This window comes from Siniperca chuatsi, linkage group LG6, assembly GCF_020085105.1.
Source record: "Siniperca chuatsi isolate FFG_IHB_CAS linkage group LG6, ASM2008510v1, whole genome shotgun sequence".
Taxonomy (NCBI): domain Eukaryota; kingdom Metazoa; phylum Chordata; class Actinopteri; order Centrarchiformes; family Sinipercidae; genus Siniperca; species Siniperca chuatsi.
In genome coordinates, this window is record NC_058047.1 from 21,343,197 (window position 1) to 21,367,644 (window position 24,448).

The 24,448-nt window shown below is 40.3% G+C and overlaps 1 protein-coding gene across 2 annotated transcripts in view; it reads right to left on the minus strand.

Annotated features, from left to right (window-relative positions):
* The window catches only part of gatad2ab (GATA zinc finger domain containing 2Ab), a 28,477-nt gene extending 5,732 nt beyond the window's left edge, over positions 1-22,745 (minus strand). Inside the window, exons 1-4 of one of the 2 annotated variants that reach the window (XM_044199301.1) lie at positions 22,727-22,745; positions 4,045-4,353; positions 538-661; positions 221-352 (exon numbers count right to left, since the gene is read on the minus strand). In XM_044199301.1, coding sequence (XP_044055236.1) covers positions 221-352; positions 538-661; positions 4,045-4,353; positions 22,727-22,728 — 567 coding nt within the window. In that variant the 5' untranslated portion in view covers positions 22,729-22,745. Of the gene's footprint in view, positions 1-220; positions 353-537; positions 662-1,586; positions 2,573-4,044; positions 4,354-22,726 lie in introns of those variants that run through there. The other variant, XM_044199302.1, reaches the window with a different exon arrangement.
* Positions 22,746-24,448: the final 1,703 nt, after the last annotated feature.

Consider the following 24,448-nt stretch of genomic DNA (forward strand, 5'->3'; position numbering starts at 1 on the left):
TATTAGTCCATAAAGTTAATAAGCTGAAATGTTCATAAGTCTTCATTGATGATGTCAAACCAAAAACAACAAGAAAATCTTAGGAAAACTAGGACTCGTCAAAAATAGCAGTGTGTTCATAAAACCTGAAAAAACTTTTCACAACAATTCCTATTCCTGATGCATCTATCAGCTCCAACAAAACATAATTAATAATCAACACTTTCATCTTCGTTTTTACCTTCTGCACAGTGCTCTCCTTCTGAATCTGACTCTGTCGTAGTTTCTTAAGCAGCACCAGCTTGGCCTCTTGGAGTCTCAGTTCCTCCTTCAGCTGTTTGATGATGCGCTCCCTCTCCTCAGGAGAACTCTTCTATATATACCGTATCAAATAAAAAGGAGACTTAGCAGACATAAATGACAATTTACAATTTAAAGCTATGTCAGTATTGACTAATCCAAAAATGTTTGGTCTTCTCAACAGCTATCCCCAAGTGTGAATGCAGCCAGTGCACAAAATAAGGTGTTAAATAAAAAGTTTAAATGTTGTTTTCCTACCATAAGTTTATCTGTGTCAGTCTTCGTGAAGCAGTGGCCATTCATGAGAGGACTGGATGGCTCATTGTCTGATAAAACAATCACATCATCTGGCGATGGTGGCTGCCGCTCTTTCTTAATGTCACTGAGGGGACATAAAAAAGGCAGAAAACAATAATATTGAGAATGTGTTTCATCATTCAACCAAGATTCAAAACTATACTGCAGTTACCATCAACTGCAACTAACGTGTAGTTTTGTCTTAAATCCAGTAGATGGCAGCATATAATTATGATTTAATCATCCCTGTTGTGCAAATATGCAGTGGAACACACAAGACGACAAGAACCAAGAGATCAATAATGGAGTAATGGCGGCAGGGGAAGATCGTAACAACCCACTATCTCCAGCGAAAGGTAACATCAGCGGACAGACCTCCTGTGCTCTCGCATCCAACAGATACAGCGAAGTCAGTCACAAACAACATGGAAACAAAGGACAAATTAACTGCATTTGTTTTGGGGTTTTTTTAATAGGAAGAAAAGGCTTAAAGCCTTTGATAAAATGTTAAGTGGCTTTTCCTGAGGACTAAAGAGAACAAAGGCAACTAGTGGCACGCTACATATGCATCAATCTGGAAAGGGGTGGAGATAAGAAGTAGGGGGTGGTTGTAATTTTACAGCACTTGGACCATGGTGGAAGAATACATTTGCTTCTATCACAGCGGGGATCCTGTCAGCTCCTGAGGGTCGTGCATTAAAGTCTGAGTGTTAAGGAGAACTGGTGGAGGATGAGGTAAGACAGGGACTGCGAGAGAGAGAGAGAGATTATATATATATATATATATATATATATATATATATATATATATATATATATATATATATATATATATATATATAAAATGTGTGTGTGTATGGGGAGGTAGAGGTTTGGGTCATAATGTGGAGTTATAATTGCACACATACAGTGAAGTTATATAATTGTTCAGGCGCTTTTGAGCGAGCGGCTTCAGGACTTCAAGCTTAGGCCCAGTTTACCACCCATACAGGGCCTCACCCCTCCCCTACCTCCGTGGCGAGGCCTATGGCCTAGCCGGATCGGCACAGCCTGGGCCTCAGCTCTCCACTCCCTCCCAGCTGCCGACTCCAGAGTCACAAGCTGAGCAGAGCGGAGGTCCGCTGGAGACACTGGAGAGGGTGACAGTGAGGGGGAGGGGAATACATGGCCAGGAGCCAACCTATTGTGTACACTCTCTCTCTCACTCAGTCAATCACTCAGTCACTACTTCACACGCCCTTCCCCCATCCTTACTTGTTCATCTTTTATACTCCAACTCACTGACTCAGTTCTTCACACTTTTTCTTCCTTTTGCACGCTCCTGTCTTCAGACATGTTTCTCTGCTATCGTCCCCTTCCTCACAACAGCTGTCTAACAGCTCCCCTCAACAGACATTACATGCTCAGTTCAACAAGGTCAACTATATAACAATATCCTTGTTGTTTGTACTTACATTATGAGAAGAGAATTTCAGCACACTAAGCAATAACAACACAAACTGCAACAAACATATCAGTCATAATGCCCAGCTGCTAAGTACACAATCAAACCTTGTTAATACATTATATTGCTACTGCCTGGAAAGTACTTCCTAGATAGGTTTCATTTAAATCTAGATGTCTAATACCCTGGCACTTTCAGAATACTGCTGGTATGAGAAAGATTACTCTCCTAAAACACAGCCTGAACCAGTAGCAGTTTGCTCCCCAGCTCTGTTTACATTCCGTACATACATACGATATGATAAACTATGTCAGACACAAGTAGCATTAGAGAGGAATCAAGAGCTTCATCTTTCACGAACAAAAACCTAATGGCAACCTGGTGCATTGACTGACTTGGCCTCTCTGACAAAATGACATGGACTAGCTTGTGATGGTTGCTACTCCTCTATTGAGAACAGCTTACACAAGCATCACAACACACAGCAGCTTGGTTATGTAAGGTCCAGTGTTTCTGCATGCCTCGGCTTCTCCGATCATGGCTTCGCACTGACCCCATTATAGGATTGCTGAATCAGTCATTATTAGGTGCAGTGGGATTCTCTGTTCAAAATGCAATGCAACATTGCTAAGTGCCATTTTAAGCTACGTAAGTCTCTTTATGGAAATTAAATAGCTGAGTTACAACAAGGCACCAGGCATGGCAAGGATGTGTTCAAATATTGACATATTCTTAATATGTATACAAAGCAAGCAAACTGCATAAGAAGAGAATGGAGTATTGCGTCTTCAAAGTGACACTCTTTATACATGAAACCATTCAAGACATGTTCAGTTATTATATTATTTTCCAGCATGGGAAAATTTGGCTTGCACTACATTTCATTGACAGTTTTACAAAGTTGGCCTACATAGACAAAGTCTTTAACAATAAGGTAATCACCTTGCAGTGAGTAAGCACACAAACAGATGTTGAGGATTAAACAGGGGCTAAAGGTGACACTTCAGTGAACTTATGATAAACCACAAACAGAGCCAACACACTTTCAGCTTAATCCCCTCTCTGTCCCACTTTAACTGCCATCACATCAGTGTGTGTATTTATCGCTCTGCCAAACACGTCACATGACATCAGGCATTTCTCTGTGTGGTCATGTGACACACCCACCACCCCTCCTGGCCCCTCCTTCCTCCAACTGCTCCTTCCAATGTGGAAACCATGGCAACGGCCAGTTGGAACCAGTTTGTGACACATAGCCTTCATTTTGTGTGAAGTGTGAGGCAGAGTTCAGGTGCTGCTGTGGGAGAAAATGGAGCCCAGGCCTCAGGAGTCTCAAACTTTTCAAAATGGGGGCAGGCTGTCGACAACCACACAGCAACTTCCTGTATGACTCCTGTCAGACCACTTGCTAGTGCAAAGTTAAAGAGAAACCTGAAACTCCAATAGACCCATCTGTATGCACAACCACGCTTTGTACATGCAAACATGAAATCCAAGGCCTACAGTATATGAAAAATTCTTTAGGATTATTTAAACAAACTCATACGCAAAAATGCAGACAAATACTGTGCCTCAGTTGTCAGCTTGTGTGAAGTCCTGCTTGCCATTCACATCCCCTCCCTTTCACCCATATGATTCAACATCAGTTAAGCATAACCAAATAGAAATACAGCAGCAAACTATTCTTTGCATTTTATACCCTCACAGACACAAACTAGTTTGTAAGGAGATTATGGTGCATTTTGTCCAGCTGGAAGTACTTACAAATGGTTTATTGTGGACAAAGTTGGTTGACTGCAATCTTGAGGCCCAGTGTACAGGAGTAGATGTAATTGTTTAAGGCAAAGTGTTTAGTGTTGACTTTGACACTATCATGTAAACTGAATAATATTATGTTCTTTATGACCAACAAGCTCTCAGCCCCTATGCATGAACACTGTGAAGCAGTAATATTACTTCAAGAGTTCAATAAACAAAAACAGCCTGTGAATGAATAAACCCTGTGTTATTTGTCTTTGTCTCACCTTTTGGATGTGCTCATGTCAACAGGCTCGTCTCCAGTTTGCACCTCCACCTTGATGGTGGCCTTCACTTCCCCAGCTTTTAGGATGCTGGCTGCTACCTTTGCAGTCTGTTCACTCTTTAGCTTGACACCCTCAGTTCCAGATCCCACCAGGGCCAGGGGAGCTCCAGCTTCATCACCTTTCTCCAGTTTAACCCGTTTACTGTCCATATCCCCTGGGGACTCAGCAAGAGCTGCATGGTCCCTCTCCAGAGCCCGCTTCTGGCTGCGTGTTTGACGCACTGCCTCCTCTGACATGGCTGCTCTCACCCTGGAGAGAGAGAAGATAGAAACCGTTGCAAACAGTAACAGTGTAAATACATTTACAAAACAGAAAACAAACACAGACACATAAGCAAAATAATTTAACTTGTTACTATGCATAGATTCACAATAGAAAGCAGGGTACAGGTTTGGATAGTAGATAGATTAGGGTGCACTGTTACTGTAGACTAACAGCCTCATTGTCAATTGCAGAAGTTTTACTTAGATGAGCATAAAGTGCTGCTTTCACCAGAGCAACTCTCAAACTGAATATTATTTTTCATGATTTAGGCTAATCATGTTGTACTGCACACTTTAGTATTATAATCTCTGCTTTACACTACTGGGCAGGCTCCTTTGAGTTAACTCCTTGTAGAACTGCCTTTTGCCAATGAAGTATGTTACCATAACAACCACATAGTAATGCGTAAATGTTGTACTATGGCAAAAGAGGACAGTAAATGAGATACATTTTTAATATCAAGTGTTCTATTGAGTTTTATTTTAAGAAAAATACACATCATCTCATCTCATCTACAATGCTCAGTACATCTAATGTCAGTAGAGGAAACCCAGAAATCTGATTTGAAAATATTGAAGACAAGTACAGGTCCAATGGGAAAGAAGTAGTCCTATACATCTTGTGAAATGTTGGTCGAGTTACCTTGGCTGAGGTACGATTAGTGTCTGCAATAAACAATGTGCTGCATCCACTGCAGGGAACACAAAGTTGTAACTGCCTCAATTTAATTTAAAATTGAAACAATAAAACTGGATGACAGCATTGCTAGGTGTAAGCTCTACAGCGAGAACTGACCTGACAGGCTGCCTTTGTGTCAGAGGCAACAAAGTGACTGAGGAAGCTAAACCAAATGGGTTTAAATGGCAGATACTTGAAACAAAAGCTCTCAATCAATCCCACCTACTCTATGTGAAAATCAGTGTCTTCTTATTTCAAGTACTTTTAATCACATTTTATTCCACGCATTGCCATTACATTAAACCAGGGACTTAGACCAGTGCAGATTTGGTTGCACAATCTAATTATATGAAATATAAAGTAGCAGCATTGGCAACAGTACAAAATAAAAATAAAGAAACCCGAAATGTGTTTGTTTTAGTGATAGACTGATTAATTGGTCGGCTGATTATCCGGCATTTTGAGATTATCAGCATCGACCGATGCCTGGGCTCACAAGGCCGATAAACAAAGTGTCTGCAGACACATCTATAGGCAGCCTTGTCAGTGTGGCTACTGTGAAAGCGCTAGCGCTCCCCCTTGTGAGTTTTGGGGAGGTGGTGGAAACGTTAGAGTCGAGCCCTGTACTGTAACTCTGATGCATCCTGCTGTAAACGTTTGCCTACATTTCCTCAGTCATCGTCTTTTTTAAATATTAACACATTTCTCCCATCCTAAATGAGAAATCTAATTTTAAACAGTTACTTGCTAGCGTTAAATAGATTATAATGTATAGAATAATGCAGTCGAATGACAGCATAAACCAATGTATTTCATTAATTAATAAAAATGCCATCTAAAATAACATGTTTTTGGCTGAGATAACCATGTTTATTAGATTCTAATGTGCATGGAATAGTGAAATTATACATGACTTTTCTTTGTTTTGATAACAGCATTATATATCGGCCACACTTTGTTGTTGAGTCGTGTACATGAAAATGTACAATGTTTGATTTAGCTGATATTTCCAGCTGTATAAAAAAGGGCCAACCCTGAGGTGTACAGGCGTCTCCTGTCCTACTGCCAGTGTCCCAGATGCTGACCCAAATCTCACTCACTAAGATTTCTGGGAAAACCTATTACACAGCAGAAAAATGGCACCAACACTGTGCAACATTCACACCAAGCACACCAATGTAGGCCATACACTCATTATGGAACAGGCAATCTCAGACTCTCTTGAATAAACATTTTATAATAATTGTCATAAAAATGCGAGTATGAGCACATGTCTATTACTGCACATTTAAAAATTCCGATATGATGCCTAATTGAAGATTTAGGCTGATACCAAGTGCACATATCCATATACACATTCTTGTATATCTGATGATTCAGAAAGCAGACTCAAGGTCTTCCTAGTCCAACGTGCCATCATCACAGATCCACATGACCCTATCCCAAGATTCCACGAGAGACAAAAAAGCGCTTCCCTGAAATCCGGTTCAAACTGGTCTGCGATTGAGAGAAGGCGCAGGTTTAACCCCTGGAGAGACAGAGTGGCAGAAGGGAGAGAGAGAGACGGGGAGGCCACAGGCACGTCCCATACAGGGAGGGAAGGAGGAGAAAATTATGTCGTCTTCGGACATTCCAAAACGTGTCTACCAGAAAACGGGGGGCGGATGCATCACTGACATGACTAACTTCTGTGGCAGTCAAGATTCAACTGCTGACAGACATAAAAAGCTGCTCATCCAAATCCTGCCTTTCATGATATTTGATCCTCTTAAAATGATTCTTAAAAACATTATTTCAGTATTGGTGGACACAATAAACATTTTAAAATGTTTTCTATGTTGTCTTATAAGGCTTAAAGATTAAAAAGCCAACAAAGGTCATAATTCACCATAGGAATCTGATGTATAGAAAAACTTGTCTCTAAAGCAAAGCACTGAAAGAACTGCAAAGTAAGGTAGGAAAATAAAACTGCTTTTCAGCAATTTCAACAAATCGCTGTCTGCAGTAAGGCTGCAGTTTGTTCTAACAATTCACATCTGTGAATTCAACTAAGTTTTATTTGCAAGATGTTGAGCTAAGAGATGCTAGAAATAACTAAACCAACGAACACATCCAAAATAAAGCAACTACAACACAGCTAAAACATTCAGGTCTGTGTTTGAGAGTGTAGAGCCTAAAATGCACCCTGCTCTAGTACACAGCAAGGACAGATGTGCCCTGCTGTACCATCCCTGGACACAAAGGCTATCTATCTGCCAGAGATGACAGCTTGTGTTTTGGTGTGTATGTGTGCATACCCGTATACCACACACAGTGCTTTAGAAACCATACTTCACCCTGTAAGATTGTAGAAATGGTGGCTGCACATTGCTCTGGCTGTAACGGTGTGGCAGTGAACCGTGTCAGGTACAAAATGGCCCTTTACCCTTTGGGACGGTGCAGTGTCAGAGCTGTACGTTACTAGGACGGCTGTGGTTGCAAGTTTCAGGTCTAGAGCCATATGGCTACTTTTGTCCCAGAAGAGATGGATGGCATCATGAATCCAATGTTTCATGTGCTGGATGCACTGCTGCTAAGCAACAATGCATATGTTGTGATTATGAGTGTTTTGTACACACTCAAGACTGATTGACAGGGTACTAGACTAGACTGTGTACTAGTTCTCATTGTTGCATCTCAGTGAAGGACGACCACTCACTGTAGCCCATTTTCAATTCAGCACCTTGATTTCTATATGAGCCCTGAGGGCCTGTTGTGTGACAGGTCATTCACAACCTCTGAGTTAAAGGAGACTCACACTATGAGCAATCGAAAATGTGAACAACAACAACAAAAAAATACTGTAGGAGATTCATCTGAAGAAGGCATCTTAACTATATGGGAGCCTATCTGATCCTTGCCTTCAAACGCAAGAGTCTATCTATGCATTGCCATTCACAGTGATACCTGAAAGGGCTAGAAGGCAGAAAAAACATGGCATCAGTACTTCAAGCTGAGATAGTGTTGCATTGAGACACTGCTCAGAGTACGTGTGATGACAGGAGACAACATAGGGATCAATGGGTATAATACAGGTCCATGAGCCAAAATTAAAACTCATTATGATGGAGACAAAGCTACTCTCTCTATCTAAGTTGAGCCACTACAATATAAAAGTCATGTCAGATCTCTGAGTTTGAAAACCAGTATGTGTTTAAACAGAACATCTCAGAGGAGCATATTTTTATACAGCATCCTTTGCTTAAACGTACGTAAACCATTTTGGTTTGAAAGAGGACATCAGGAATTTATATTCTACGACCAAGCAATCAACTGAATCAATCAGTGCTAGTAGCATTCCTGGCAGTTCCAGTGCTCCCACAGCTCCATCCAGTGTGTAAAACCAAATGAAACTGACACTACAATCTCACAAACAAGTCTGACTTGTCCATCAGCAAATCTATCAGGAGATGCCTGGAGGGAACTGGTAGCCCAAATCTCGCTGCCTGGGACTCAGCAACCCAGAGTAGCAGTTCTGTTCAAGGCTCAGTTCTGCCTATTACTGTGCATCCTTGATCAGAACTCCCCTCCGGTATCCATTTCATACTATCAAGCCTGCCAGCCTTGTCACATTACAGCTCTTTGATTTACACTACACATGTAGCCCATGCACTCTTGAGGCTGGGCTCAGATTACAAGAATTAAAAAATGCTGACTGATTTTGAAATCAGGTTCATTAATGATCTGCTCACACAACAAGCATAAGAAAAACACTGCATCATACACACTACATTTTACTATCAGGATAATTTTGCAGGTTTTGTAAGTGCCTAACATTTTACCTGCATGGCATGTGTCCTGTTTTTGGACAAGCAATTCAAGCACCTTGAATAATAAAAAAAAAAAAAAAGCTGAACTCTGAGCAGATATGTCGCTACTACGTCACCACGGCCTTTTCTCTGCTGTCTGATATGTGGAACGCAGGAATGGGCCTGCCAAACTGAACCATCGACAAAAAAAAACAAACAAACAGAAGAATGGTAAGTTTTACGCAGTTTAGGGTACGTTTTTACATATATGTCTGAACGTAGCAGCTGTTGCGTTATCAGGTGTACATCACCAGCACAGGTGACTGACTGGTGGAGAGTATGTGCTGCCTACACACATAAAGATGCCTCTATAACACTTCTTTGTAACCAGGATCCCTCGCTTTTTAGACATCCATTTTGATTGCTGAAGATATAATCATACCCGCAGCTGTTGTGCAAATTAGTGTACAAATTCTATACAAATTCATAAATTGTACAAATTTAATACAATAAACATTAATATACATTATCTGCATCCGACATCGACAGTAGAGCCCAACTCATACTGGATTTTCAAAGTAACTGCTACCAGCTCCACAGTGGAGGAGTTAGCACCAAAAAGGGGAGCGACTTCAGTAGTATGGAAGTAGTTTGGTTATAAAAGATCAAATGTACAACAAAGCACGGTAATATGTAAGAAGTGCAAGAAGACTGTAACAACAAAAGGGGGCAATACAACAAACTTATTTCAACACCTCAAGCAGAGAAGCACCCGGCTGAGTATGAGGAGAGCCAAAAATCCTGCAAGGAGAGTTCAACAGCTATTGTGAGTTCTAAATCAAAACAATTTTTCAGGATTTTGTCTTATGGTCCAGCATATCGTCGCAGAAATACCCTGAAATATCGTGATATTATTTTATTCACAATATTATTTATCGCCAACCCCTAAAATGTGTCAGTGTCTTTTTTACAGGTACACCTAGGGCCCATGAGCCACTCTTTACTGGTGATACATTTTATCCTCTGCATTTCTTAGTCTTCCTCATTTTACAGAAAACTGGCCAATCCACAACTCCACAAATGTGGTTCCTACCAAACCATGAATTTTGTGGACACAGCCACATTAACTTATACATCTGCATGTTGGTGACACACTGAGCAAACATTCTCTACATTATAACGTTTACTCACGAAGATACATCACTTTGACATACAAATGCAGGACCTACAACAGCAATGAAAATGAGGAGAGGATGAGAGAGACCGTAGAAGAAGACAGTGATTAGTGATCTGCGTCTGTTCCTCTCAGGAGACTATGGAGGAGGAGTAGATGCATGTTTCTCGTTTCCCTCAGAATAACAAGCCCAAAGGGCAGAGCAGATCTTAGATAGAAAAAAACAAAAACAAATGCATGTATGAAAAGGTTTGTACTGAGCTGTTTAATTTCCTCCACAGTAACTGCCTCAAAGCAGGATTGCTCAAATCAATACATTTAATAAATTAGCATTTCTCTGTGAGGGTTGTATAGGTTAACATCAGTCTTCTTGTCTTTAAAATAAGGTGCATGAAGAAAATCTACCATTCCTGTGTGTAGTGCAGTAGGATAAGATGCACTTGCCTGAAAGAAAATGGAAATCTTGTGACCTTGACCAACACCACAGGTTTTATTGTCAGTCGGTGTCCTTTTGTGTCCAGTAGTTCATAGAGAACAGATCAATGGCAAAGGCTTATCCCCTCAGGTAGCGTGCTAGCCTCTCATCTCCAGCACTGTAATGATCTCCCCACTGGGACTGGACCCAGCCAGCCAACACATTAACAGCCATTTTAAAAAAAAAACTGAGGCTTTTCAACTGTGTCCTTAGGGTTCAGTGAGAGAGGAAACAACAATTATACTATCCAATAAAAGCAATACAAGTATAGATAATAATTGCCCAATAAAAGACAGCAGTGACAGCTCTTTTTCTTGTGGGGGCTAAGGGGCCCTTGTAATATTGAATTAATCGCTCAAACTGCCAATTGTCTAGTAGATACGACCAGGCGATGGTTATCTTAAAATCAGGGTGATTACTTACTACTCACCACTATTAAGGGTTACTGCTACTGCTTTCTTTTTGTCATATCCTTCTTATAAAATGTGTTTGTTTTTTTCTTAATTTTCAAATTACATTTCAGGCTATCACAAAGTGAAGTTATTTTCCTTTGGGATATTGCCTAAAAAATTTTTTATCAGACTACCGGTACCTATACTAATTTGTGCTCACCAGGCAAGGAGTGGGGGCAGGGATCCAGCTGAGGTGCTGCCATGGTTGGGGGAGGGAGAAGGGTGCAGAGCGCATGTGGTTAGCTGTGCCATAATCTAACTGTACCCAAGTGAAAAATTCTCTCTCTCTCTCTCTCTCTCTCTCTCTCTCTCTCTCACTGTCTCTCTCTCTCTCTCTCTCTCTCTCTCTGTCTCTCTCTCTCTCTCTCTCTCTCTCTCACTGTCTCTCTCTCTCTCTCTCTCTCTCTCTCATATTGTAGGCTTGGCCCAGAGTGTGTGTGCCCCTACTGGTTGTGTCCCGAACGCCAAGGGTTAAGCCCCTGCCATTTTAACGCCACTGACAGATCAGACCATTAGGGTGTTACCTAACAAAATGGAAGCCTTTAACCCTGAATCTGCCAGACTGCCTGTGTGTGTGTTCGTGTGGGTGTGTGAGCGAGTGAGCGAGCCAGAGCCACACAGAGTATGTATGTGTGCGCACGTCTCCACCTGGATTCTCCCTCAGCAACGTGACGACGACAACAGCAATAAGTCTAGGAAGTGCAAATCAGACTTTTGCACATGAGCAGTGAGCACACAAGAATGCATCAACATATAGCCACATTAAAACATATATGACCATGGTTGTTGTTTTTTTTAAACCAGAGACAGTTCTTGTTAATATTCCCTTATAACATAGAGAACTAACATAATAAAAAGCACACATCATTCTCATAGGCAATATCTCTTCTAGATTTTGGCAAGCATGCAGACAGTCTTGTGCAATGCATAAAAGCCTTCTGTGTAGTATTTTGAGTAACTGATTCACACCATTAACAGAACATAATTTACTGACCATCAAATGAAATAAGGAACATCTAGATTATGAAACTCTAAAGCACCTTAACATCTCAAGTCAACCTTCAGTAGTTTTCTTCAGCCTCAAATGACTAAATCACTGGATACATTTTCAACCACAAATGTTTACTAGCCATAATAAAAATGAATAGCTAAATGTTTTCAAAAACCCTAGACAGGGATAATCTTCAATTTCAGCAAAATTGCTTCCAAATGGTTACTCCATAATCCTGTAAAACCAGAAGCCCATACAGACTGGAGGGCCAGGACACACGCAGACTGCTATCAGATTACATTTCTCAGAAATGGATGGTAGCAGGAAGTGACCAGAGTAAGAGAAAAAAAAAAGAGCTTAAAGGGTGCAAAGCAATACAGCATACCAGACAATACAACTAGAAGCTGAGCACATCACCAGTGCACATAGCAGAAAAACACAACCAGGTAAAGAAAGTCAGTTGGCAATCATAACTTTCAGGAGATCCTTCAGTCCATCAGTAGGGGTTAATCGAGGTTAGACCATGGCGCATAAAACATTTTGAAGTATAGAAGAGACATCCAAAAGACATCAGAGATGAAAAAAACATCTAAAACAGATTTCAGATGTACAGACTATGGGTCTGAAATTCAATTTTTTTCCACTGCCTGCCACTGTGGCAGTCGAGTTAGAAATCGTTCAGAATTTTTATCTGCCACTTTTGAAATCTATGCTCCAAAAGAAGGACCAACATTTCAATAATTTAGACATCATTTAATGCTAATATTGTCATTCAATGTTCAACATATTTACATAAACAAACTTTACATGCATGTTTGCATGCACAAAAGGACCCATGTCAGTACATGACCCTTTAATAATCACTAACCAGGTATTTCAAAGAATTTGAAGTTCACCACAGTATATTATACAGTCAGTGCTCAATATAAAACCCACAGTTCAACCACCAATGAATGAGTCCTTATCTTAGTTCAAATCTCCCCAAGAGTCCATATGTCAACAAAAACCTCCTCTTCGGGATCCCAGCAAGCTAACAAAAACTACTCAGTTTGAGTTTCAATACAAAAGTTGGCCAACGAAAATAAAACCAAGGGATGCTTTTTGTGTCTAATAGACAAGTTTAGTGATTCTCCAACAACACCGGAGTTCCCTCCCGTAGTACAGCCAGTGTACTGCTGGGAAGCTAACAGGCTATCACTCTTAAGACGGACTGTTCCTCTTCCACTGGTGAGTAGATGAACGTCATTTTGGTTTGAAACGCCGGCCTAGATATTCCCTGAGCTGACAGGTGGGTGTGTGTGTGATGTTGGGGCGGGTGTGCTTAAAAGGCGCCGATTGCCACAATACGCTAACCTTACTAAATGTGTCTTTCTGTTGTGTGTTTTCCCTGTCCGCCAAAGTCGCGGATGGCCTGACGATTTTACCCGCCATTGCCAACAATTTACCCGCATTTGGCGGTTGCAAATTTCAGACCCTGGACTGACTTACTAGTATTGATACACATGAACTGGTTACAAGTGATGTGAATGATGTTGAATAATACTGTAAATTAAATATCTGTTGGCATAGGCAAACAGCAAATTCCTCACAACAACCCTCTCTTTCAATCATGCATGCAGAAAAACTTGCCATGCAGGACAGTTAATTACCAAGCAAGAATGAAAATGAGGAATTGTATAAGATCCTATTAATGGCTTAGATGGAAGATGGATGATGTGCCGTAACTTGCTAAGCTTGTTTAGGCGATTAGTAAAGAAAGTAAAGTTCAACAACAAGAATGCAGCTTCCATAACAAGTCTTTTTTCATAAAACTTTAATATTCAAGAAGTGAGCAAAATTTGCTACACAGTTTCTACACTGTCTATTATCGGTGGTAATGTGATGATCGTGGGGATTTACTTTCTGAAGTTCTGACTCTACAGGCCAACGAGTACAACAAGCAGTATATTAAAGAAAAGCTATCATTAGATGCTGAAAAGGGTTACAACATCTAATTCAACCCTACATACACAAAAACACAAAGAAAGAGTGAAGTCAGTGTACTCAGTCAGTAGACAAGTATTTATTTTCATGATAATTAATGCCCACCAACTGGTAATCATTTTAACAGTTTCAGTTTAGCATGCCTTCCTTTTCAGCATCACGATTGGCATGAACATTTGAGCATTAGGTTGCACCTGTTTAAAGTTTGAACGTTGGGCTAGAACTATTGGAGGACAGCCACATTCAGTAAAGAGGATTATAATCGAATCTCTGTCACAAGATAAGTCTGTTTTTAATGGCCACACCCAACATCACCATTGGGTGTGGCCATAAGTGTTGTCTGTTGCACTTGTTACCACACCCAACAGTGATGATGTCATGATTGGGTACTGAACCTCAATACTTTTTGAGTATGAACTGGACTGTGTCTGAAGCCCCCACAATAAAAAAGGTTGTCAAGTTCCCTAACCCCAAATATTTGGTCAGATTCTTCATCTTGTTTAATTATGCTGTGAAAAGTCTTGGCAATGTTTACAGCAGGGTTTTTCCTGGCTCAAAATGGCCCTTTGGGGGTTGACTACGCACAAAGCATGATCAGTCCGCACATAGTAAAGGCAATGAGTCTGTTACCTTATTTGACAGAATTCTATGCATTTTCTTGTTAATTTTGACCATTTGATAAACAAAAATGTAGGGCAGTACTGAATTTTTTTTTTTTTTTTACATTTGAAGCTTTTATTGAGGTTTTCAAAAGAAGCTTTGAATGTCTGTTGTCATATTTTATGATGCCATCACCCTAAAAATATATTTATTTTTTTAAATCCTCAAACAAAATTCTCAGTTTGAAAAAAGTGATTCATTGGATTAAATTAGTCTTTAAAAGGCAGAATGAGTAGGATTTGTCAGTTGTTGCGCAAGCACACACACACAGACAGAGACAGAGAGAGAGAGAGAGAGACGGTGGTCGAGCGAGCTAGAGAGAGAATGAAGACACTGAGCGGTGTTAGCAAGAACATCAGACAAATAAAAGTTGTTCTCACAAGCACACACCTCTGCACAACCCTGCAGGAAGGAGCCACATTGTCAGATTTTGTGTGAATGCCACGCTTCATCCTGTCCACCTCTGCTCTGCATGTGTGTGTGTGTGTAGCTCAGCCCCCAGCACTGAATAAAGTACAAAATTGCATTGGAGGTTGAGGTGCTTTGATATGCGGACACTCTCATTATGTTGGTTGTGACTTTGCCATAACAGTGTTTATGTCCAGTTTTAGTTAAAAACACAGAGTTTACTTTCTTGTTGCCTGAAGTTGGTCCCCAGCACCTCCTTCCCGATATCATCACACAGGCCGTGAAAGACGGCACGCTATGACTGGTCTGGGACCAAAGTGTAAGGCTGCAGTGAGTATAAACCAAGCAAGGACACAACTGGGAGAGAATCATAATTTGGTTGACGAACTGGTTTACAGACTGTGGAGCCGTTTGACCAGTCTGATCGCCGGACTGACCATGACGTTGGGTTGCTTTTCTGACATCACAGGGTTGTCTATTCATTAGTAAGGAGATGTTTTTAATATCTTTTGTCCTTGTAGCTGTTTAATATAAAGCCATAAAGTCGTCTGCCTGCTACCTTACAAATACCATTGAATTAGTGTCTTGAGAAAACGTTTAGGTTAGAATCTTGGCTTATTTTATGTTAATTGACAGTGCCAGTGTGTGTTTATTTTTATCATGTTGGAGTAGCCAGTTTAAACCTACAGTTTTGCACTTTAACATGTAAACCTGTTTACATTTTGTTTTGTGCTGCATTATACAATGACATACAGTTTATCAAAATAAAATGAACTCAAATGAAATGGTCAATTTTATTTTTGGAGGAAATATTTTGATTAATCGGTAAAATAGTCAATAGATTAAATCGATAGAAAAAGTCAGCCCAACCAACGTGTTGTCGGTCATGCCTCTCAGCCAAGTCAGGGCAATAATTTATGACTCTATAATCGCCTAATTTAACACATTGACCATCTGAACAGACCAAAATATTGTGTAGTCTGAGCCCGGCATAAGGCTAAACATACTGCTACTGTGTGCAAGTATTGTCCTCCTCAAAAGGTGTGGAGCAGATGAACAAAGGAGAAGTGGTTTATGTTGCAGAAGTGGTTTGAGAAGTTTATTTGAAAGTTAAAAGAAATTTCTGCCATTGTCACCATTTGGAATCTATTGTAACTGATAGAATTCAAGCACTTTTTACAGTGACCTTTTAAGTCTCAAGTATCACCTAAAGTCCCAAACATTTAGTCATATCTAAGTCGGATACAGTAAAAACAATAATTGAGTGCCCATGTCCCTTATAAGCATAAAACAATGATACTGTACCATCATGCCACTCGGGGAGACTCCTTCAAGTATAAAATATGACGACCAAAATTCCATTCTGGAGTCATTATGGGGACATTAAAAATACGATTTGTAACCCATGTCATTTTCCTCCAAAGCCTACATGATCAGCCTGATAATAGACTCATCCAACAGATATGGGGCAGTGGGAATGACGGTGAGCTTCAGGAATAATAATCAGGTCATTTTTTTTGTAATATGACGTGGTAGCAGACAATCAATGCAATGTGTGGCACACCTTACAGCACTCTGGCACAAAGACTAGCATGTCAGAACTATTTTTACCATTGTTCATCTAGCGTGACACTATAAATTTCCCCCAATTATTCATCCTGCCCCCCCCCATCCACAGCTGTGATTTTACAAACATGTTCTGTGACTACTACTGTACACTTTCTTTCTACTAGAGAAACAAATGACTTTGCCAATTATAAATTTGGTAAGTGACCAGTGGGCTCAAACTTCCAAAGTCAGTGTAGTTAGTTGTTTTGATTACTTTTAGGCCAGACATGGCAGTGCACTGATGAAATACATGTACACACAATCTGTACAAAACAGCCAGGTGGCAGGGAGTCAGGCAGGGCAGTCTGTCCCCTCTTGGACACATGCCTTGATGCTGGATGTATCCAAGTAGCCAGTTTGCCTGTTTGCTGCACTGAGAGTTCGAGAGTTGCCATGTCAGCACTGGCCACACAGTGGAAGCAATTGTTACAGGCAGACTGAAAAAAACAACTTTAGTTAGGTGTATTCCATAACCTGTGAATGTGCTATAAGTCTTGTTTGTATCAGATCAGATACCATTTCAGGCAATACTGGTCATGTGGGTTGTCACTTGTGAACAAAAATGCTAGTGGATCCAAATAGAAGCATCTTGGCATTAACATTATCCAAGTCAACAGTAGGTTTCTTACCATCATAGTACCAAGTGCTGGTTATAGCTCTGATAATATGAGAATTTGCTTGGCTGCTGAAATCAATGTAGGCAGTGCCCTGAACTTCCAAACTTTAAAGAAGTTCAGTGGTAGAAGTGGCCAGTCAGTCAGAGACAAGCAGACAGCTGTTTAGCCAGCATCCAGCACTTAGGAAAGCCCCTGTGAATACATATTACTGTATGTGTTGAATGAATTAGATTTTTTAGGAAATGTTGCTTTGCCATACAGCTACACACAAGGGAATACAAAGAAGAAGTGGATGCTCTCCTTCATTACTACATAGCTTCCAAACATTTAAGTGTTGTTCTAAATATGTCAAGTAGGGATGGGAATATGTTTCTAACCAGCTACTTGTATGGTGGGAGAGAGCCCACAATACCTGCCAAATACCTGTGGCAGGTACACAGCTGACCTGGTGTTATTTGTGCCTGCTGAGTTTTGTTTTTGTCTGATGCATTTTCTACTTTAATAAAATAACTGTGAAATGACTGAGAAATTAGTGCAGTTTGAGTTTAGTTTGTCTCGCTATATAGCTTAGTTGTGCAGTCTTTCCATTCCATCCACTACATGCCATTTAAAAAAAAAAGAAAACAATTTCACTGAGCAAGAACTAATTTGTGAATTTCTCTATCTTCTCATGAAAATAGTGCCTCTATGGGTATGGAGGGCAATCTCAAACACCAGTTCTTACTATTTATTTAAGGGCCAAGTCATTATAAGCCATATGGCCCACCTGGTCAACAGGTGGCCAAGTCTTCTACAATGATGCATGTCCAGTCTGAACCAGGGGCAGTATTTCATTGGGCATTGGCCACACAAATAGCAGAGTAAGAATGAGTCAACATACTGTTGAGGAGAAAAGTATCAAGTACGGGAGTTAGTCTGAACTCAAAATGTGTTTGTAGTGCAACAAAAATGTGTCATTAAACACAATGCCCAACTCATCACTTCATACATGCATCTAACTGTCTAAGACAGGTTGGTCACATTGTTAACACACACATGCTTGAGTCAATATGAAGTCCAACATGGTAAACAAGAAAAAGTTCAGCCAGTCAAACATCAGAGGATTTTTCTCCTCCACCTCCAAGAATTGCCCAAGACCTTTGGGTGGGACCCTGTGGAAAATACAACTACCGCTCCTCTGGCATCTGACACAACAAATAGGGAAACACTAGTTCTCAGATCTTAAAAATACTATGTAGATCTGCTAAGTTGAAACACTACTATGTCAGATCACTTTTTAAAGGTGCTTTTGATGACTTGTAAATGATGGGCACGCCCCTTCATACCTGTCTGATCTCCTTAAACCTCATATTCCATCCTGTGCTCTCCGCTCTCAGAACACAGGCCTGTCCCCAGTTAAACAGAAGTCAGCAGGCTGCAGGGCCTTTTCCTATTGTGCCGCCTTCCTCTGGAATAACCCAGGGTTCAACGTTAATGGTTTTTTTTCCCCACTCGCCTTACAAACTGCTTTATTTATTAGTGGTTATCAAATAACAACAAAGACTAAAGTTAATTTAATGGTTTAATCTTTAGAAATAAAATAAATGAATCAGAACAAGGACAAAGTGTGTCATAGATGCAAATCAACAAACATTCTTGCATAACAAAAATGGTATGACACTCACCCCCTCCTACCCACAAATGGATTCGTCAACTGTGAGTGAGTAATAAATTATCGTAAACTTTTTGTCTTTACCCACTGCCATTTTCTTGTGAGTAAGGAGGGGTATCGTTAGGATTTTATTGATTTTATACGCAGCAAACTAAGCTACACAGTTAGACTACATACACACAGCTTTTGTTTTAGCTTGTTTGTAACAATTTACTATTAGCCTAACTAGCGTACTCTGCACTATGTTTACATGTTTATGCTTGTTGAACAGGTGTATTGCTAAAGCATTGGCTTTTTACTCGCTGAGGTTTTACTGCACTTACTTACATTAATGAGCGTAGTTGAATAATTTCCACTGCAACCTCTCTGATCTGCTGCCCGGTCACTTTGCGCAGTGCGTTGGGGTGTGTGTGTGTGGAGGAGGTCAGCTCAGCAGACACAGAGCAGGAGAGGCTGCAGCGAGCGTGATAACACTACAGTCTTTAATGATTTAGCCCCGGGGCCCGTTTAATACCAATCTAATGCCCCGATCGGGCAAGTGAGTTGCTAGATTTACTTGCCCGATGTGGCATTTTACTTGCCCCTGGCAATTCTTATTGTTGAACCCTATAACCTTCTTACTGACATCAGACAGTTTGACTCTGTTCGGGTCACTTTCAAACCTTTAAGAAAAGTTCGTAATTCAACAATGGTCACGTGACATTATAGCAAAGCTACAAAGTGAACTACCCCTGCAGAACAGGAGGTCAATTTTCACTTGTAGCAGCATCTTTCACTTTTGCATCTTATTTGAGTGATTACCACTGTCTGAATGAGCCTATGAATCCTACAGTCAGTCTTTTCCTGATGGCATCACTGTGGCTTAATCCTAAACTTAAAAACTAAACTACAACAAGTTCCCTCATCTCCCATGTACACTGACACTGTCTAGTTGGTCGATTCTGAAGAGACTTTGTGGTTTTACCAGCATTTCCTGTGAACCTTTTCACAATGACTGGGCTCACACTCGACCAGACTAACTCCTGTGTTAAACTGTTCCATAGTGTAAGCTACACAGTTACGGTTATGATAACACCACAGTCAGATGTGGATGGATGGAAACAATAAGAGCTATACCATACTATCCTGCAGAGAGTTATCACCAGTATTAGGTCTACACATTGCTGTTAATCATTAGAACAGGTAAGAAACAAAGACTAATGCAGGAAATGTTACATTTCCCTGGAAAAAAGATACATCACAACTCACTGTGTTTGGTCAAGGTTGTGTGAAACAGTTGTGATCTCCATTTTAATACCTCTCACATTAATAAATTGAGAAAAACAGTAATTTTACCTTGCAGATCATCGTAAAACACACTTCATTCAAACTGGACAGAAACAAAATAAAACACACCAAAACCATCTTTGGTAGTCTTTCCACTGTTCCAACAATCGCCAACTCTGGTTTGGTCGAAATAAACCTTTAATTCACCGAAATATTCTGTTTCTACGACTCAACCGGCAGTGGTGAAACGGGCTGCAATGGCTGCTGTGGACAAATGTGCCTGTCAAAAGTATGTCCACTAAATGTGCTTGTGTTTGCCACTGACAGGCTCAGATTGTCATTCAAGTGTCTGACAACATTATGGAAAGGATCACTACAGAGGTAGACTTTTTTGTTAAACAGCATGATGCTTTTTGTTAAACCAGAAACAGCTGTTTTATCGCTCTCGCCAGCCACCAGACTACATTGGAGAAAAAAAAACAAAACAAAACTATTTTACCTTGCAGACCATCATTAAACACACTTCATTTAAACTCTACATAAACAAAGTAAAACTCACCAAAACTGTCTTTGTTAGTCTTTCCACTGTTCCAACAATCACTAACTCTGGTTTAGTCAAAAATAAATCCTTAATTCAATTAGAAGAGAAAAAAAAAAACAGCACTCCAACATACATACACGGCCGGTGCGGCTGCATAAACAAAGCGGCTGTGAGAGGCTGTGATAACAACACACGCAGAGGGAGTGTGACGTCATCCTCTGCTCAGGAAGCCATTTTTCCACTATATCTTTATATAAAGATATATAGCAGCAAATAGTTATTTGCTGCTATATTAATGTTCAGAATCTCATTTACAGAACCTGTAAGAAGTAACAAAACACAATGGTGCGAGTAAATCTGTTTTTTTAGTTTAGATACAATGAATGTAACATAGCTATGAAACGGATGTAAAAACTTGTGTGCAGTACAACACTTCCATCCGATCCTTCATGTTCATGCCCACCGCTCAACATTAGGATTAGACTGCACAAGTTGTAAATCAGCACAACTGAAAAACCACTTACAGCAAGATTAAATTCCTTAAAGAAGGACATGCAAATACCAATATTAATATAACCATAATAAATTTAACAATGGCAACAGTGAGCAAACATACCTATGAGCCCATGACAAAAGCAAAAAATACAGTAGAAAATATAGATGTATCTATATAAAAGTTTTAGTCCTGATGCGGCAAAATAAGAGTGGATCTCAAATCATGCCTGTCTGGTTACATCACTCTCAGGAGGGTTTTTCATAAGAGGCACCCCTCCTCAGGCAAATTCAAGGCCCCTCATAGAATGTAAAGAGACATGTGTCCCCCAACACTAGCCAAGGGTGCCAACTGTCTGCTTGCTTTAAAAAGAGGGCACTTGCTCAGCTGAGGTAGGAATATACACATTGCTGTTCTTCTTAAACACATGTCAAAGACAGGTGAATATAAAACTGACTTGAAGTGTCCACTCAAACAACATGACCCATGGGTCATAGCTTGTTGTAGATGCGAGACTGCCTAAACAAAATCTAACGATGAGCCCTACGGTCATTACAAGACTGAATTAAGTCTTGTAAAAATCACACACACATATTATATATCAAATAATATACCTTGTAATTAACATCATATGATTAATATCAGAAGAATGCCTTCAAATACTTGACTTCAACGGAAAATGAACGGTATAGTAGTTCTTGAGCTTGCCCTTAGACTTGAGAGTAAGACATCTCATTACATCCAATAAGTGGTGAATATGATCTCAGGTATGGAAACATTGATATTCTGGTACAAACACAAATAAGGCGTTCAGTTGTCTATAGACTGGCGTAGGTGATAGCTACTAGTAGACAGACAGACACACACACACCCAGACGGAGGCACAACCGTCCACCATTACGCCTCCATAAAAAGGCTTTTCACGGTTGCGCTAATCTGACAAAGTTCTGAGATCAATGGCTCATAAACCCCTAATCATACCCATCCACGGCTAAAATGAACAGTCGGCTTAGCAATAACCGGTGGCAATTCTGGTTATGATGTTCATAAACTTTAGTGACCCAACTTTGCCCAAAAGAATCGCTACCTCTTTCCAACTAACCCATCAACAACAACAAGCTATCTCATGCTAACGTTAACTTGGCTTGCCAACAACAACCTGTCCATCTGTCCGGCTACAAAACCAGTGGCTAACTACCGCGAGCTAACAGCCAATTGTGGTTATCAGCGGTTACAGAGATTATAGGAAGGTCGCTTAACACTGGAGCATATACACCTTTAAATATGATGATAGAGATTATGGTGTTTAGTTTGGATGTCTGAACGCGTCCAAATAGCGATACACGACAGACAATGAAACCGACCCCATCTCGGTGAGCTGCTAGTGTTAAAAGGCTAGCTAGCGAGCTAAGTTAGCCTGCTAACGCTAACTCCCTGGACACTCGCCTGCCCAGACAGACAGTCGCTAAATGTATTCACAAATAATCAAGCGCTAATTAAAATAGACAGAAAATGACAGTTTTGTCTCGGTGCTTTGTAGCTTCATTGTGGGTAGATAAAAATAATAACTTACATTACATCTTACTATTGGTGCACCCTAATACAAGTTTGCCGGGGAAGTTAGTTTTAATATTCCTCGACTTTTTGAGGCGGTATGTTCTTGGCAGTCCGTGCACGGTAGGTGTATGTGTGTAGCTGAGCGACACACAAACTGTTACCTTGCACTTTAGCTGAGATCAAGCTATGCTAGCTAGCTTAACTTACGTTAGCTCAGCTAACACCGACAGAGAAACTTGCCTTCGTCGTCATAATTTAATTGAAAATTAAAATATTGAAATTAGTTGATATGATCATGAAATACATGTACTTACGAAGTCTAGGAGGCGCTTGACCGAGTTCCCCAGCAATTTTCAGATGTTTGATGTTAGTATTTAGCTGGCTTCGGTGTAAAAATCCCGGGGATCCCCTCTCTTCTGTCCGCTGCCACTTCGGTTGCCAGATAATGTAATGAGCCACCACAGGCGGCGTCATGCTGCGTTCATACACACCTCGGAAATGTTAAGTTTCCAACTGCTGAGATAGAAAGAAAATGCTGCATTTGGAACTAACTACAGGAAGTACTGTAGATGTAGGGAGAGTACAAACAAGAACAAGGCAACTATTGAATGGGAATCTAAACTCCTGCATGAATCAAATTTAAAGAGTATATAAATAAATAAACACCACCATTTTACTGTATGATAACCTGTTACTGTACTCATTGAATTTGATTTTATTACATGCTTGTGTGACAATGACGTGCTCGCTTGTGACAGAAACATCCCATTTCCTCTGTTTATGTGTGCTGGGAAGAACAGCAACATAAAATAATGAATTAAAATGATGAACCACTTTTTGCTGAAGAATAAGTACGCTTGATAAGCTTCTCCCACTTATACTTCTTGCAGTTTTTACTTCAACACTGCAACTTACCATATAGAAAAATAGGCAAACAAAAAGTCATGTAGCTATCTGACCCTTTCATTTTAGATGTTTTACTTTCTATTACTGATCACATAGTTAGTCTACATTTGGTGCTTTACAGTCCATATGATCCTCATTTGTTGTGTTTTAGAACATTTTTGTTTTCATGACAAAACTCACATTTTGCATATCATATTTACCATGTTAGTAAGTTATATGTCATATGAGTGCCCTGTCTTGGCAAATGTGTACTTTTCACATACAGTATTTTGTATGTCTTGAGGCTTCGTAGAAAAGGTTTCAGTCGTAGTCATCTGGACACTGGACAGTGTCCAAATGACTACGACTGAAACCTTTTCTACGATAGAACACTCCTGGACGAATGAGGGACTACACCGTCGTCTTGAGGCTTCCTTATTGCACGTGTCTCTGTGTGTGTGCATGCACATTGTGCATAGGCGCCTTCTTTTACTACTTTTAGTCCGGGTACTTAAACAGTACCTGGACTGTCATCTTTAATTTTACATTACAGTGGATCTTGCCCACTGCAATGCCCTCTTCCTCCTGTGACCACACATGACCCTGTAGCAGCTCAAAGATCAACAGAGACAGGAGTTCCAAACTAGTTTTCAGTGCCAAACTAGCCAGGCCACTTCTATGGCCACAGCTTGTGATTTGGTGCTGGTGTGAGAATTCCTGTGGTTATCCTCACTGAGAGCCCCCCCTGTGTTTCCTGGCTAATAGCATATTTGTTTAGACTGTCTTCATAATAATTACCTCTGAATCTCAGTTTACTACCTGCAGACAGACATCCTTGTAGAGATTCAAGCCA